The sequence below is a fragment of the Oncorhynchus gorbuscha genome, linkage group LG04 (genome assembly GCF_021184085.1).
Source record: "Oncorhynchus gorbuscha isolate QuinsamMale2020 ecotype Even-year linkage group LG04, OgorEven_v1.0, whole genome shotgun sequence".
Lineage (NCBI taxonomy): Eukaryota > Metazoa > Chordata > Actinopteri > Salmoniformes > Salmonidae > Oncorhynchus > Oncorhynchus gorbuscha.
The window spans coordinates 25482547-25496559 of record NC_060176.1 but is presented as its reverse complement, the minus strand read 5'-3'; the positions used below and the strand labels follow the sequence as shown (position 1 = coordinate 25496559).

General features: G+C 44.7%; 1 protein-coding gene across 1 annotated transcript in view; it reads left to right on the top strand.

The window, feature by feature from the left end:
- Positions 1 to 12264, top strand: part of LOC124033880 (protein MTSS 2-like) — a 90677-nt gene extending 78413 nt beyond the window's left edge. Inside the window, 6 exon segments of the mRNA XM_046346264.1 lie at positions 3758 to 3929; positions 3932 to 3976; positions 4122 to 4196; positions 5297 to 5473; positions 5936 to 6101; positions 6292 to 12264. Coding sequence (XP_046202220.1) covers positions 3758 to 3929; positions 3932 to 3976; positions 4122 to 4196; positions 5297 to 5473; positions 5936 to 6101; positions 6292 to 7067 — 1411 coding nt within the window. The 3' untranslated portion in view covers positions 7068 to 12264.
- The last annotated feature ends 1749 nt before the right edge of the window (positions 12265 to 14013 follow it).

The window sequence follows — 14013 nt, the reverse complement described above, 5'->3', positions numbered from 1 at the left end:
CTCTACTTTCAACTCCAACTTGGAAATGTCCTCATCTTAACCTCTGCCCATCATATAAACTACCCCTCTCTCTCATATGTACTCTACCCATCATATAAACTACCTGTTTCTCTCATATGAATTCTACCCATCATATAAACTACCTGTCTCTCTCATATGAACTCTACCCATCATATAAACTACCTGTTTCTCTCATATGAATTCTACCCATCATATAAACTAAACTACCTGTCTCTCTCATATGAACTCTACCCATCATATAAACTATATAAACTACCCATCATATAAACTTTCTCTCATATGAATTCTACCCATCATATAAACTACCTGTCTCTCTCATATCTCTCTCATATAAATGAATTCTACCCATCATATAAACTACCTGTCTCTCTCATATGAACTCTACCCATCATATAAACTACCTGAACTCTACCCATCATATAAACTCTCTCATATGAATTCTACCCATCATATAAACTACCTGTCTCTCTCATATGAACTCTACCCATCATATAAACTACCTGTCTCTCTCATATGAACTCTACCCATCATATAAACTACCCTCTATATGAACTCTCATATAAACTTATATGAACTCTACCCATCATATAAACTATAATGAACTCTACCCCATCATATAAACTACATATGAACTCTACCCATCTAAACTCTCTCTTATATGAACTCTACCCATCATATAAACTACCTGTCTCTCTCATATGAACTCTACCCATCCTATAAACTACCCATATATGAACTCTACCCATCAACCGTCTCTCTCATATGAACTCTACCCATCATATAAACTACCTGTCTCTCTCATATCTCTACCCATCATATGAACTCTACCCATCATATAAACTACCTGTCTCTCTCATATGAACTCTACCCATCATATAAACTACCTGTCTCTCTCATATGAACTCTACCCATCATATAAAACCGTCTCTCTTATATGAACTCTACCCATCATATAAACTACCTGTCTCTCTCATATAAACTCTACCCATCATATCTCTCTCATATGAACTCTACCCATCATATAAACTACCTGTCTCTCTCATATGAACTCTACCCATCATATAAACTACCCCTCTTATATCTCTACCCATCATATAAACTATGATATGAACTCTACCCATCATATAAACTACCTGTCTCTCTCATATGAACTCTACCCATCATATAAACTACCTGTCTCTCTCATATGAACTCTACCCATCATATAAACTACCTGTCTCTCTCATATGAACTCTACCCATCATATAAACTACCCGTCTCTCTCATATGAACTCTACCCATCATATAAACTACCCGTCTCTCTCATATGAATGAACTCTACCCATCATATAAACTACCTGTCTCTCTCATATGAACTCTACCCATCATATAAACTACCTGTCTCTCTCATATGAACTCTACCCATCATATAAACTACCTGTCTCTCTCATATGAACTCTACCCATCATATAAACTACCTGTCTCTCTCATATGAAACTACCCATCATACCCATCATGAACTCTACCCATCATATAAACTATAAACTACCCAAACCCGTCTCTCTCTACCCATCATATCTCTCTCATATGAACTCTCTACCCATCATATAAACTACCTGTCTCTCTCATATGAACTCTACCCATCATATAAACTACCTGTCTCTCTCATATGAACTCTACCCATCATATAAACTACCTGTCTCTCTCATATGAACTCTACCCATCATATAAACTACTCATATGTCTCATATAAACTACCATATGAACTCTACCCATCATATAAACTACGTCTCTCTCATATGAATTCTACCCATCATATAAACTACCCGTCTCTCTCATATGAACTCTACCCATCATATAAACTACCTGTCTCTCTCATATGAACTCTACCCATCATATAAACTACCTGTCTCTCATCATATATGAATGAACTCTACCCATCATATAAACTACCTGTCTCTCTCATATGAACTCTACCCATCATATAAACTACCTGTCTCTCTCATATGAACTCTACCCATCATATAAACTACCTGTCTCTCTCATATGAATTCTACCCATCATATAAACTACCCGTCTCTCTCATATGAACTCTACCCCCATCATATAAACTACCTGTCTCTCTCATATGAACTCTACCCATCATATAAACTACCTGTCTCTCTCATATGAACTCTACCCATCATATAAACTACCTGTCTCTCTCATATGAACTCTACCCATCATATAAACTACCTGTCTCTCATATGAATTCTACCCATCATATAAACTACCATATGAATTCTACCCATCATATAAACTACCCGTCTCTTTCATATGAATTCTACCCATCATATAAACTACCCGTCTCTCTCATATGAACTCTACCCATCATATAAACTACCTGTCTCTCTCATATGAACTCTACCCATCATATAAACTACCTGTCTCTCTCATATGAACTCTACCCATCATATAAACTACATATGAACTCTCTCATATTTCATACCCATGTCTCTCTCATATAAACTCTACCCATCATATAAAACTACCTGTTCTACCCATCATATAAACTACCTGTCTCTCTCATATGAACTCTACCCATCATATAAACTACCTGTCTCTCTCATATGAACTCTACCCATCATATAAACTACTCTACCCATCTGTCTCTCTACCCATCATATGAACATATCTACCCATCATATAAACTACCTGTCTCTCTCATATGAACTCTACCCATCATATAAACTACCTGTCTCTCTCATATGAACTCTACCCATCATATAAACTACCCGTCTCTCTCATATGAACTCTACCCATCATATAAACTACCCGTCTCTCTTACATGAACTCTACCCATCATATAAACTACTCTACCCATCCCATATGAACTCTCTCTATAAACTATGAACTCTACCCATCATATAAACTACCTGTCTCTCTCATATGAACTCTACCCATCATATAAACTACCTGTCTCTCTCATATGAACTCTCTCTTACTATGAACTCTACCCATCATATAAACTACCTGTCTCTCTCATATGAACTCTACCCATCATATAAACTACCTGTCTCTCTCATATGAACTCTACCCATCATATAAACTACCTGTCTCTCTCATATAAATGTGAACTCTACCCATCATATAAACTACCCGTCTCTACCCTCATATGAACTCTGCCCATCATATAAACTACCTGTCTCTCATCATATAAATGTACTCTACCCATCATATAAACTACCTGTCTCTCTCATATGAACTCTGCCCATCATATACACTACCTGTCTCTCTCATATGAACTCTACCCATCATATAAACTACCTGTCTCTCTCATATGAACTCTACCCATCATATAAACTACCTGTCTCTCTCATATGAACTCTACCCATCATATAAACTACCCGTCTCTCTCATATGAACTCTGCCCATCATATACACTACCTGTCTCTCTCATATGAACTCTACCCATCATATAAACTACCTGTCTCTCTCATATGAACTCTACCCATCATATACACTACACTGCCCATCGCTTGCTCTGCTCCTCTGGCCCATTCTTCACTGTACCTCGCTACCCTTTTTCATTTCAATTCATCACTCTCTCCCATATCCATTACTACACGTCCTGATTCAATCTCACACCTTCTCCACCTCTTGCTTCATAAATGTGGTTTATATGATATCACCTTCCCTTAAATAATTCCCTTCACCCTGCCTGACCCTATTCCCTGCCCCCTCACCACCCTCTCACCCTGGCCCCACCCCACTGCAGCAGTGTGAACAGCGCCCACAGTAGCGCCTCCCGCTCCTCCGGAGGCTCTCAGACTCACTCACCCAGTTCGTCCTATCGCTACCGCAGCCTGGCCCACCCGCCACCGGGGAACGCTCACCGCCTCAGCAGCGTCTCTTCCCACGACTCAGGCTTCATATCGCAGGACGCCAACGTCTACTCAAGCCTCCCTCGCCCATGCCCTCTGACATCACCAGCCAGGTATGACTCCCGTCACAGATGTCGCTGCAGTGCTGAAACGTAGTTCCGCCCCCTCCTTGGTATTATTTCCTCTACTCTTCTGCCCGACGTCTCTTGGTTTTGCGTTCATTCCATCTCTTTTTTTGACCTCTATTTCCCACTGCAGAAGTCGTCAAGCTCTGCATCCTCAGAGGCATCCGAGACCTGCCAGTCAGTCAGTGAGTGCAGCTCTCCCACAACGGTAAGTACAACAGTGACCTCGCACTCCTGTCCTATCGTGTGCAAACATATTGGAATTACATGATCCACATAGCCATGCTCGTTTTAGTCATCTGTGTATTGCATACTGTAATGTTGTGCTGTATATGTGTATGAGAGAAGCTGGTAAAACTGACCGGCAGGATGGTCACCCTAAGTATGTGTTCTTCATCAGCCCGGGTCAACCTGTGGTCAACCTGTGGTCAACCTGTGGTCAACCTGCTCTGTCACCACTGATCTCTTGTCTTTGCCCTCTTTTCCTCTGCTACTCATACCGTATGTGTACGCGTGTGTTTTGGAGTGCACGTGCACATACTTTTTGTGCATGTACAGTGTGTCTCTGTGACCCAGAGGTCACATCACAAAGGCTCCTCCCATAAGCCTTTGGCGTCGATGGACGCTCTGACGTTCACGATCTTGTCTCTCCGTTCCGCAGTTTGGCTCGTCCTTCGCTACCTTCCGCCCTGCTCTCTCTCACACTGGCTCCATCAGGCCTCTCTCTGTCATACTTCCTGCGTCCCCACCCTATAACTACTCCCCTGGATCCAACACTACCTCTCCCACATCAAAGGTCCCTTGCTGGAAGGTTTGTTTTCATCTGTACACTTTCCTTTGCCGATTTTGGTTGGTTTTTTGTTTTTCTTTTTTTTAATTTTGTGCTTCTTGAGTTAACGCTTATTCACCAGGTTTCTCTTTTCATTTCACCATCTGCTTAACTCATTCATGACTTTGTTACTTTGCTCCATAACCTGTGTGCCTTTTCTGTTGTAGTTGGCCATCAGTCTCACCCCCCTGGTTTCAAATCTCCTGTGTGGTGATTTGCTAAACTGAGCAGGCCATGGGTGCCACCCATTTCACCTTTCGAAGTCTCACGAACTCAAAAGGCTTCAAACCAATAAACCCACTCATCAATTTGACCCAATACCAAACACTCACACACGATGAGGAATCCCCCCCGAACTACCCCCACACTGTACCCAGATGAAAGGCGTCAAACTGCTGGATAGTGAACGGGTCTCTCTCAATGGAGAGTTCGCTCTGTTGCTTTTCACTGCTTCTTATTAATCACACCCACCTCTTCAGGATTGGTCCAAGGCAGGTTCTTATGAGCAGCCATTGGCTGCCACGCTTCAGCGGAGGAAGGAGCCCCTGGATAGGCTGAAGGAGAGCGAGGCATCCCCGGGCTCCCAGGGATATGCTGGTGCTCACCCAGACGATGTCCAGAGGTCCCGAATGACCCCCGCCACCATCGCTGCCAAGGTAACAGAGAAAATGCAGATTTACCTCGCAATGGTGTGAATACAAGACAATGGTGTGAATACAAGACAATGGTGTGAATACAAGACAATGGTGTGAATACAAGACAATGGTGTGAATACAAGACACTGCTATAACTGTTGGATTCTAACCCCGGATTGGAGTTTGGTGGTTATAGTCTGTCCATTGTGATTGGTAGTGGTCCTGTGCTCCTACCATGTGATAAGTGTTTGCTAAGGCTATTGATTGCGATACGGTTAGATCCTTAGTCATCATCCTAATCATGTGTTAGTCCTGTGTTAGTCCACTAGTCCCGTGTAGCTCTGTTGGTAGAGCATTCGATTCCCACGGTGGGACCAGTACAAAAAAAAAAATATTAAAATGTATACACTCACTACTGTAAGTCGCATTGGATAAGGGTGTCTGCTTAATGACTAAAAACAACGTGTTGACGCTTCCTCCCAGCACGGCGAAGAGGTGTCTCCAGCAGCCAGTGACCTGGCCATGGTCCTGACCCGTGGTCTCAGCATGGAGCAGCAGAAGAGCAACAGGGACTCCCTGCAGTACTCTAGTGGCTACAGCACCCAGACCACCACGCCCTCCTGCTCCGAGGACACTATCCCCTCTCAGGGTACCACTCTGACACGTACACTCGTAGAGTAAACACCTATACATACAGAAGTCCACCTCACGTACATTAACCAACAGAGAATGCACTCGCTGTCCTCTCTCAAGGAAACCGTCCCCAACAGCATAATACATGCAATACTCATCCTCTGAATAACACACCACACCCCTCTATCTCTCTTCCTTTCCCCCAGGGTCGGATTATGACTGCTACTCTGTGAATGGAGATGCTGAAGGTGAGGCGTCAACTGACTTTGACAAGTCCTCCACCATCCCCCGCCACAGCAACATCGGCCAGAACTACCGACGCATGATCCAGACCAAGAGGCCGGCCAGCACCGCTGGTCTGCCCAGTGGGGCCCAGGGCGGAGTGCTTGGAGGGGGAGGGGCCATTGGGACCCCTGGGACTGCTACCATCCGCCGAACCCCATCCACCAAGCCGGGTGTGAGACGTACCCTGTCCAACGCGGGCCCCATCCCCATCCGCCCGCCCATAGTGCCAGTGAAGACACCCACGGTGCCTGATGCTCCTGGGGGGTACCCCGGGCCTCCGGTACGTGTGGGCAGTGAGGAGTGTGTGTTCTACGTGGCGGATGACTCCTCCCCCAACGCGTTGGAGTATGTGAAGGCCTCTCCCAAGCGTCTGAGCCTGCCCAACACAGCGTGGGGGTCTGGGGGAGCGATGGAGATGAGTGTGTATGTCCAGCACGGCTCTGAGGAGGACCAGATGATAGCCGCTAACCGCCACAGCCTGGTGGAGAAGATAGGAGAGCTGGTGGCCAGTGCCCATGCCCTTGGGGAGGGACAGTTCCCCTTCCCCAACCTCCCTGATGACCCCCCGCCTGGCCCGGCCCCCCAGCACGACCCCCAGGCCCCCGGGTCAGGCACCGACGTGCTGGTGTCCATCCGCAGGGGCGTGCGGCTCCGCAAGACCGTCTCCAACGACAGGTCTGCGCCCAGGATTTTGTGATGGCGCACAGCAGAGTGGAGGGAGCGCAGCCTGCACCCACCGAGGTGCCCCAACCACTACATACAGTACTGACTCTGTAGTAAAGAAGTAAATATGACAACTGAAGATTACAAAAAAAAAGTTGAATTAGAAGTAAATGATAAATAACCATAATAATGCTCATAATGAAAAAGTAAATAATGAATAATAATGACAGGCTCTGGCCACTATAACTCTATCGTGTCTCTGGGCGCATGTTTGTTTAATTAGCCCCACCATCACCACGGGATCCTCAGACTGTATATAGAGACTCTGTCTGGACTGGACTGACTGCTGTGAGAGAGAGGGACTGTTTATAGGGACCTGGACTTCCAGCCACCCTCTCCACCTCCTCCCACATCCCCCCACTCCTCACCCAACCTCTTACACCCCCCCCCATTCTAGAGTAAAGCAGAGGGAAGCAGGTGGCAGAGAGACAGGTGAAAAGTGGGGTCAATCGCTCCCTCTCACTTTGGCTCAGGTCACAAGGCTCTGATGACGCACTGTTAGCTTTAAACCATGGCCAACAGTGTGCGTGTGTGCGTGTAAGAGGTGGGCAGAGTTCTGCTGCAGGTCAGCTGGTTGTATTTGAGAGTGGGGCTTCTCTCCTCTGTGTTGTTTTGTTGTTACCCTCACACTGGGCACACACTGGCTAAATCAACGTTGTTTCCACGTAATTTGAATGAAATTACATTGCACCAACGTGGAACAGACGTTGAATTGACGTCTGTGCCCAGTGGACTGTTTTTATTGCGACATTTGATTTCCTGTTACCACTGTAAGAGAAACGACAAAATGAAGCCAGGCGTATATATTTTCTAAATCAGAGAGAACATGTGAATAGGAAATGGAGCAATAAATGCGTTTTATTTTCTGCTTGCGGAGTGGAGGAGAAACAGAAGCTGTTATCTTAGGTTTGGGTTCTCTTTTTTAACTTGCAGGCAATCATCAGGCATGCTCAAGTACACATGACAGTTGCTGTCTAACTTTGGCCCTGGACTTTTCTCACGTCCTTGCCTGATGTGTTAAAAAAAAAAAAAAAACATGGAAAACTGAAGCACTTTGAAGGTTAATTTCTAGTGTGACCACTAGTGGTCAGTGTGGTCACACTCTGTGATGAGACGAGGGTGCTGGGGGAGTGAGACAGTGGGTTGCCATGCGGTGTGCTGAATGTGTGCCACGGACCAGTGAGCGAAGCAGTTCAATTGGGGAGAGAAAAGGATGATCGAAAAAGGAAGTGATAAAGAAAGGTGGGAAATGGGAACGGAAGGATACTGGATTGGGGGAATGGTTATGTACAATGGGTCCGTGCTGAAAAATGTTGAATTCCAAAAACTGATTTATAATGTAGATCAAAACATTTATGTAAAGAGGGGGATGGTAAGCTGCTGTACTTGTCATCACATGCTGTGAGTCTCAAACATGAGATCCATAGCTAATTTGAACCTTGTGCAGCCTTACGCGGGAGCTGGCTTTGCTAAGGACATTCGAATGAAAGAGTGACTATAGCCAGAGAGAAACAGTGAGGATGATGTAAGGGGTTGCCAGATTGGGGGGTATTTATGTTTACAGAGTTAGCTGGAAGAGAGTTGATGCAGCGCAGAGAGATGGAATGAGTATTTCACTGCCTGTTCAGTCAAGACTAGAAACTGTATGAAAATAGAGTAACCTTTCATAAAATTACGTTGCCATATTTTTTTGCAATAACGTTATGCTGTAGTCTTGCTTTTATCAATAAAAAAATCAATAATAATAATAATCTCCAGAGAACAGTATATCACAGTGACATAGGTTCTGAGCAGGCAGAGAGCATTATTCTGACTGTTGTACTGTAGGGTAGTGATGAACTTCATGGGTTAGTCCAATGCTCCCTAGCAGTGACTGTTGATGTCCTCCCCTTGACAACAATGGCCATTACAAAATGTATGCTTTAATTATTTATTTCACCTAAATAGAGCACTGTTTTAGAAATGCCTGTGGCTGGATCTGCTTTGAGAAGGTGAGAGAAACACCTGCTGTTGTCGAATATCGCTCATCTGCCGGAGAGAACTTTTCTCATGAACTCAGAAATAGGAGTTCAGTGAGGGGCTGAAAAGGGTACGTGTGTGGGAGTAGGTGAGTGTCTGTGTGACACGGCAGGGTGGGGTGGGGCGGAGGAAGGGGAGGGACCAGCAGTGTGGGTGGAAGTGGCCAGCAGCCCAGGGTGGAAGTGACCTCCCCTGCCACAGTGCATTCTGGACCAGAGGATGCTCATCCAGAGAATTTCAGCAAAGCACAGGTCATAACGATGTATATGTGTATATATACATGCATATACTGTATAAGAAGGTGAACACTTAATTGTGCAAGTCAAATCGCTAGAAGTTTTAAAAAGGAGTTTAACTCGACATTATTTTGCATTACTGAATTAAAAAAGGCAAATGTCCAATGTACAGTGTATGACAGCAATATGGGAGTGTGTTTATTAGCCAATTTAACAATACAACTTCTTATCTAACAAAAAGGTAAACATGTTTACTGTCTTTTTAAAATGTGCAGATGTAACTCTGGCAATTATTCTGTTCCAATTCCTTGTCATGCTCGGATTACTCTGCTTCATTCTGATTGTGTGCGATGCTCCTTACCGTTCCCGAGACCCCAACTATGTAACCGTCACTTCTATCGGAGCATTAGAGCGAGAGAAAGACAGGATGTGGCACAGAGACAAGACAGGGTGAGTGAGACAGGGCTGTTGGCGAGTGTGTGTTAGGCTGAGACTGAGAGGACCCCCTGCAGGGGGAACTACAGGGATGTCAGTCTCAGTTGTGTCTCTCTGTCTGGGATGAGGTGACACTCTCCCAAGACCCCATGGTGGATGACTAGCAGTCACCTCACTCCCTCACACTCCCACAGCTGGGCTGTCTCTGGGTCCAGACTCTCTTTCCCTCTTTCCTCACTATCACTTTGGTTCTCGCCATCCTCCCACTGGGCACAGACGTCAGTCTAGTTTTGATTTACATTTGGTTGAGTTGTCATCTAACAAGAACTCAATATGAAATCCACCCCCCCCAAAAAAAATATTGCAATGTCATTGGATTAGGGTTGAAAGTTGGGTGAAAACAAGACAGAAGGCACTTGCGTTGATGACTTCTTGCAGATTCAATTAGTTTTCCGCGTCGATTAAACGTCATCGCTTAGATTGAAATGGGTTGAAATGACGTGGAAACAACGTTGATTCAACTAGATTTTGCCCAGTGGGCTACCCCCACTTGTACTCAATGAATGAACCTGTTGCTTTTAAACCTCTTATCCACCCATCCACCACAACCCCAACTCCAACTAGCAACTCACTCCATAGGCTGCCTCAGCATCAGCTCTTAAGCCAGAGCCAAACCCAAACCCTCAGTGGGACTTTGACTGAAGCTCTTTCCCACTGGGTGCTAATGCAAGGACAGGGAATCACCGTGTGGTCACAATTAAAAGCTAGCTTCACATTTGAAAGAACAACACTTCCTTGAGAACAAGATGTGATGTCTCATGCTGGCTGGATTATAGCTCATGAAATCCTTTTAATTAAGCCTTAACTTCACTCTAAGTGAGTGTTAATTTGCGATAAGTGCCCATTTGACTTATGTCGCTGTCAAACCGGGAGAGTTGGTTTTTTTTTTGTCTGTGTATCCTGTGGTGCTAGCCACGGCTGGCGTGTCCATGGCGTTTAGTGCTGTCGTTGTGGGGAATGGAGCAAACGGGTTCATGGGAGTGTTTAGGCGTAATATGCTCTTCTCTTCATATTGAGAGAAGGTGACACAGTGCTGTGTAGAGATGTATTTGTCGCGTCTTTGTCTCTGCCGGAGAGCCTCGGTCGCAAATTCCACTTATTTAAATAGCCTTTTGAATACACTTACACGGATCTCTTTCACAATCTCAATAGAGGAAATGTGCTTTCATTGCCTTTTTGAGTTTCACTGTGTGCGATTTAATACCTTTCCCCCCGCTAAGCTATGTAGAAATAACAATGGAAGTCATTCATAATGTGGGATACAGGATATGTAACAGGAGTCTATGGGTCTCATTGGTCTCCCATGATGCCTTGCCTAACACCCTTAGTCCTGGATAAGAGCATGGTTCATCAGCCTTATTACTGTTAAGAACGTTTAGAAAGAGTGCATGACTGACAGGAAAACCTCTGGATTATAGTCATTCTGGCCAACATAGACCGTAACACTGTATGCCTTTGTGGTTTTTAGGCTGGTGTTAATGTGCCACCAGTAGACACTTAGCCGCACTGTGACCTTGCAAATCGCTTTGCGCCGTTATAAGGTGGCCAAACAGCCCGAAACCCTTTTCCTTTAATTAGCTTATAATTAACTATGCTCAAGCATATGTGAGGGCAGAGACGGAGTCAGGCTGGGCAGCTATGGGGTGTAGGTCCTGTATGGAGATTATACTGTACGTGGTCTAGGAGTAGTTCGTTTACATGGTCTACAGGCGTTGCGTCGGTGTGTCTTCGTGCTCGTGAAGTCTGCCCTGGCGTAGGTTGAGGATCTCTGACACTGATGGAGAAACAGAGACTCTCGACACAAGGTGGCTTCACGCCCACTCTCCCACCCACACACAGCCTGTCCACGTCTATTTAAAAAAGGCCAATAAAGTCACCCCACAACGATGTCACCATCCGTTAACTCAACGCTGTCAGCTCCTGAGATGTAGCCAGGCAGGGAGGAGGTGACTTCCAGGTGCCATGGTAACAGACCTGAATGTCTTATCACTTGTGGACTCTCTGTGGTTTCTTCTCTCTTTTCCCCTTCCTCTTCCCAAAGCCCAATCCAACATGAAAGCTAAACCACTGCGTCTATGAACTTGACCGTCGCCACCGTTTTGAACAAAGTCCTTATTTTCATTACAGTATTGTGAAGACATATGATGTGTGCATATGTTTTTGTACAAAAAAAAACCCTCCCTCCAACGGAGTCACGTAACGCTACAGGTGCTGTTGTCTGTCTTCTACTTTCTCTCCTTCTCTTCTTCTTTAATTTATTGTGCCCTTTTTTTCCCAAGGCTGTTTTGCCTCTGTGGCTGATGACAAGTTTTTCTTTTTGTAATATTAATCCTTTTCATTTTTGTTAACTTTAGTCACTGCTAATGTAACAAAACGCACTGTGATGATTCCAGTATTAATAAAAGTTGTACTTAAACTGTGCATGGGTTTGAGAGACAAGAGTCCTTCATTTGGCGTTTTAAAATGTGTTTTAGTGACACTGACGGCTCTCCGTGTTAAGCTAGAGGGTGAGAGTTGATACTTGTAGAGTGGAGCCAAGCGTTGGTTCCGTGTTTGGTTGACAGGGGGCGCCAGAGATCTGCTAGGACTAACACTGAGGACGCTTTTAAGAACCCTAGCAAGACCGATTCTGAATCCAGGAGGGGGATTGTCTGCCAGTAGCGCCAATTGATGCGTGTATCTCACCCAAAACTTCAATTAAGTTCAGCAGAAAGTCTATCCTCCTGTGCCAACCCTGCGCTCGATGTAGCTTGACATTTCAGATTGACCAGAGGGACGGAATACTGAAGTGGTGGTCTGTCTGGTTTATTTGGTCTATATATGTCACCCTAGTGTTACTGCTAGGAGATCAGGCAGAAGTCCGCCCTGGACTCCACACAACGGGTTAGTGACGTCAGTACACGGAAAACCTGTCTGTCCTCATTAAAACCACTGACGGAACAAGGACAAATTCCCTTTACTTAATGTCATCTCGCCAGCCACAATTTAAACCACACAAAGGAAACTTTAATTAAAAAGAAGTGGGGCACAATTAAGCTGAGAACGCCTGACGTTGAAACTCATGGGGACTTGGGGGCCTCCGTCTGAGTGAGACTGTATGGGTAAGGCAGGGGGTTTCATTTCTGCTGTTCTCTGCTTCCCGTGTTGCTGAAACTAATTAAATGTTTAAAGGTACAAGTTGAGCTCCACTAATAGCAAGCTGGTGGAGGCGATATATGAATGAGGTATTTTGTTTTTGAAGACCATGAGTGGGGCAGTAATTGCGGGGTGTAGGGTGGGATGATTTATTGCAAGTAGGCCTAGACTACCTCCTCATCCGAACCTCATCCGAACCCGTATTACTCCTCCCTCTAGTGTGTTTAAGCGAGCATCCCACCACACTCTTTAGAATGATCTTTGTATGTCGCTCTGGATAAGAGCGTCTGCTAAATGACTTAAATGTAATGTAAATGTAATGATCTGTTGGGGTGCGTCTCAATAGTCTAGCAGTATCTTCTCCTCATCTCCTTTACCTGTTTTGCAATGACACGAGGATAGGTGAAACTAATTTGACGGAAGACTACCAACGGGTTTACTTTCCCTTTGGTCGTGTCTTTCAAAATGGTAGTGATGGAGGACTTGAGAAGAGGAAAGGAAGCCACTTTTTTGGACGATTGAGATGCCTCTTTCTCATGAGGGCACCATTATATCTTACAGACTCCGTCACCTCAAACTAATGTCTATTTGGGAAAGCTGTATCAGGACAATTCAGAGTTGTGAAATCAACACTGCATTTGTGGAAATGGATTATTTGCCACAAAATGTTTTAAGATGTTACAACTACTGTACTTTCAAAGTTAGTTCGAGAGAACAGCCTTTTTTTTTAATTTATGACCAGACTCCAAACTCCAAATTTTGTTAATCAGAAGAACAGCAGAAGATGAACTTACGTCATATGCTATATTGGCAACTGGGAGGGCAACGGCATGGAGAAATGCTATTTTTAACTTCAAAGGATAGTGTTCCTACTTTAGATCAATGTCTCGTAAGTGCAGCGCAATAAAAACAGCTTCTTACTTGAGATAGTAGTTTAGATGTCTCGTCTTGTAGGCATACGCAAACCTAACCTCTCCACACAGTTGCAACGTGAATAATGACTCTGAGCTCCAGACAGACATTCACAATGTCATA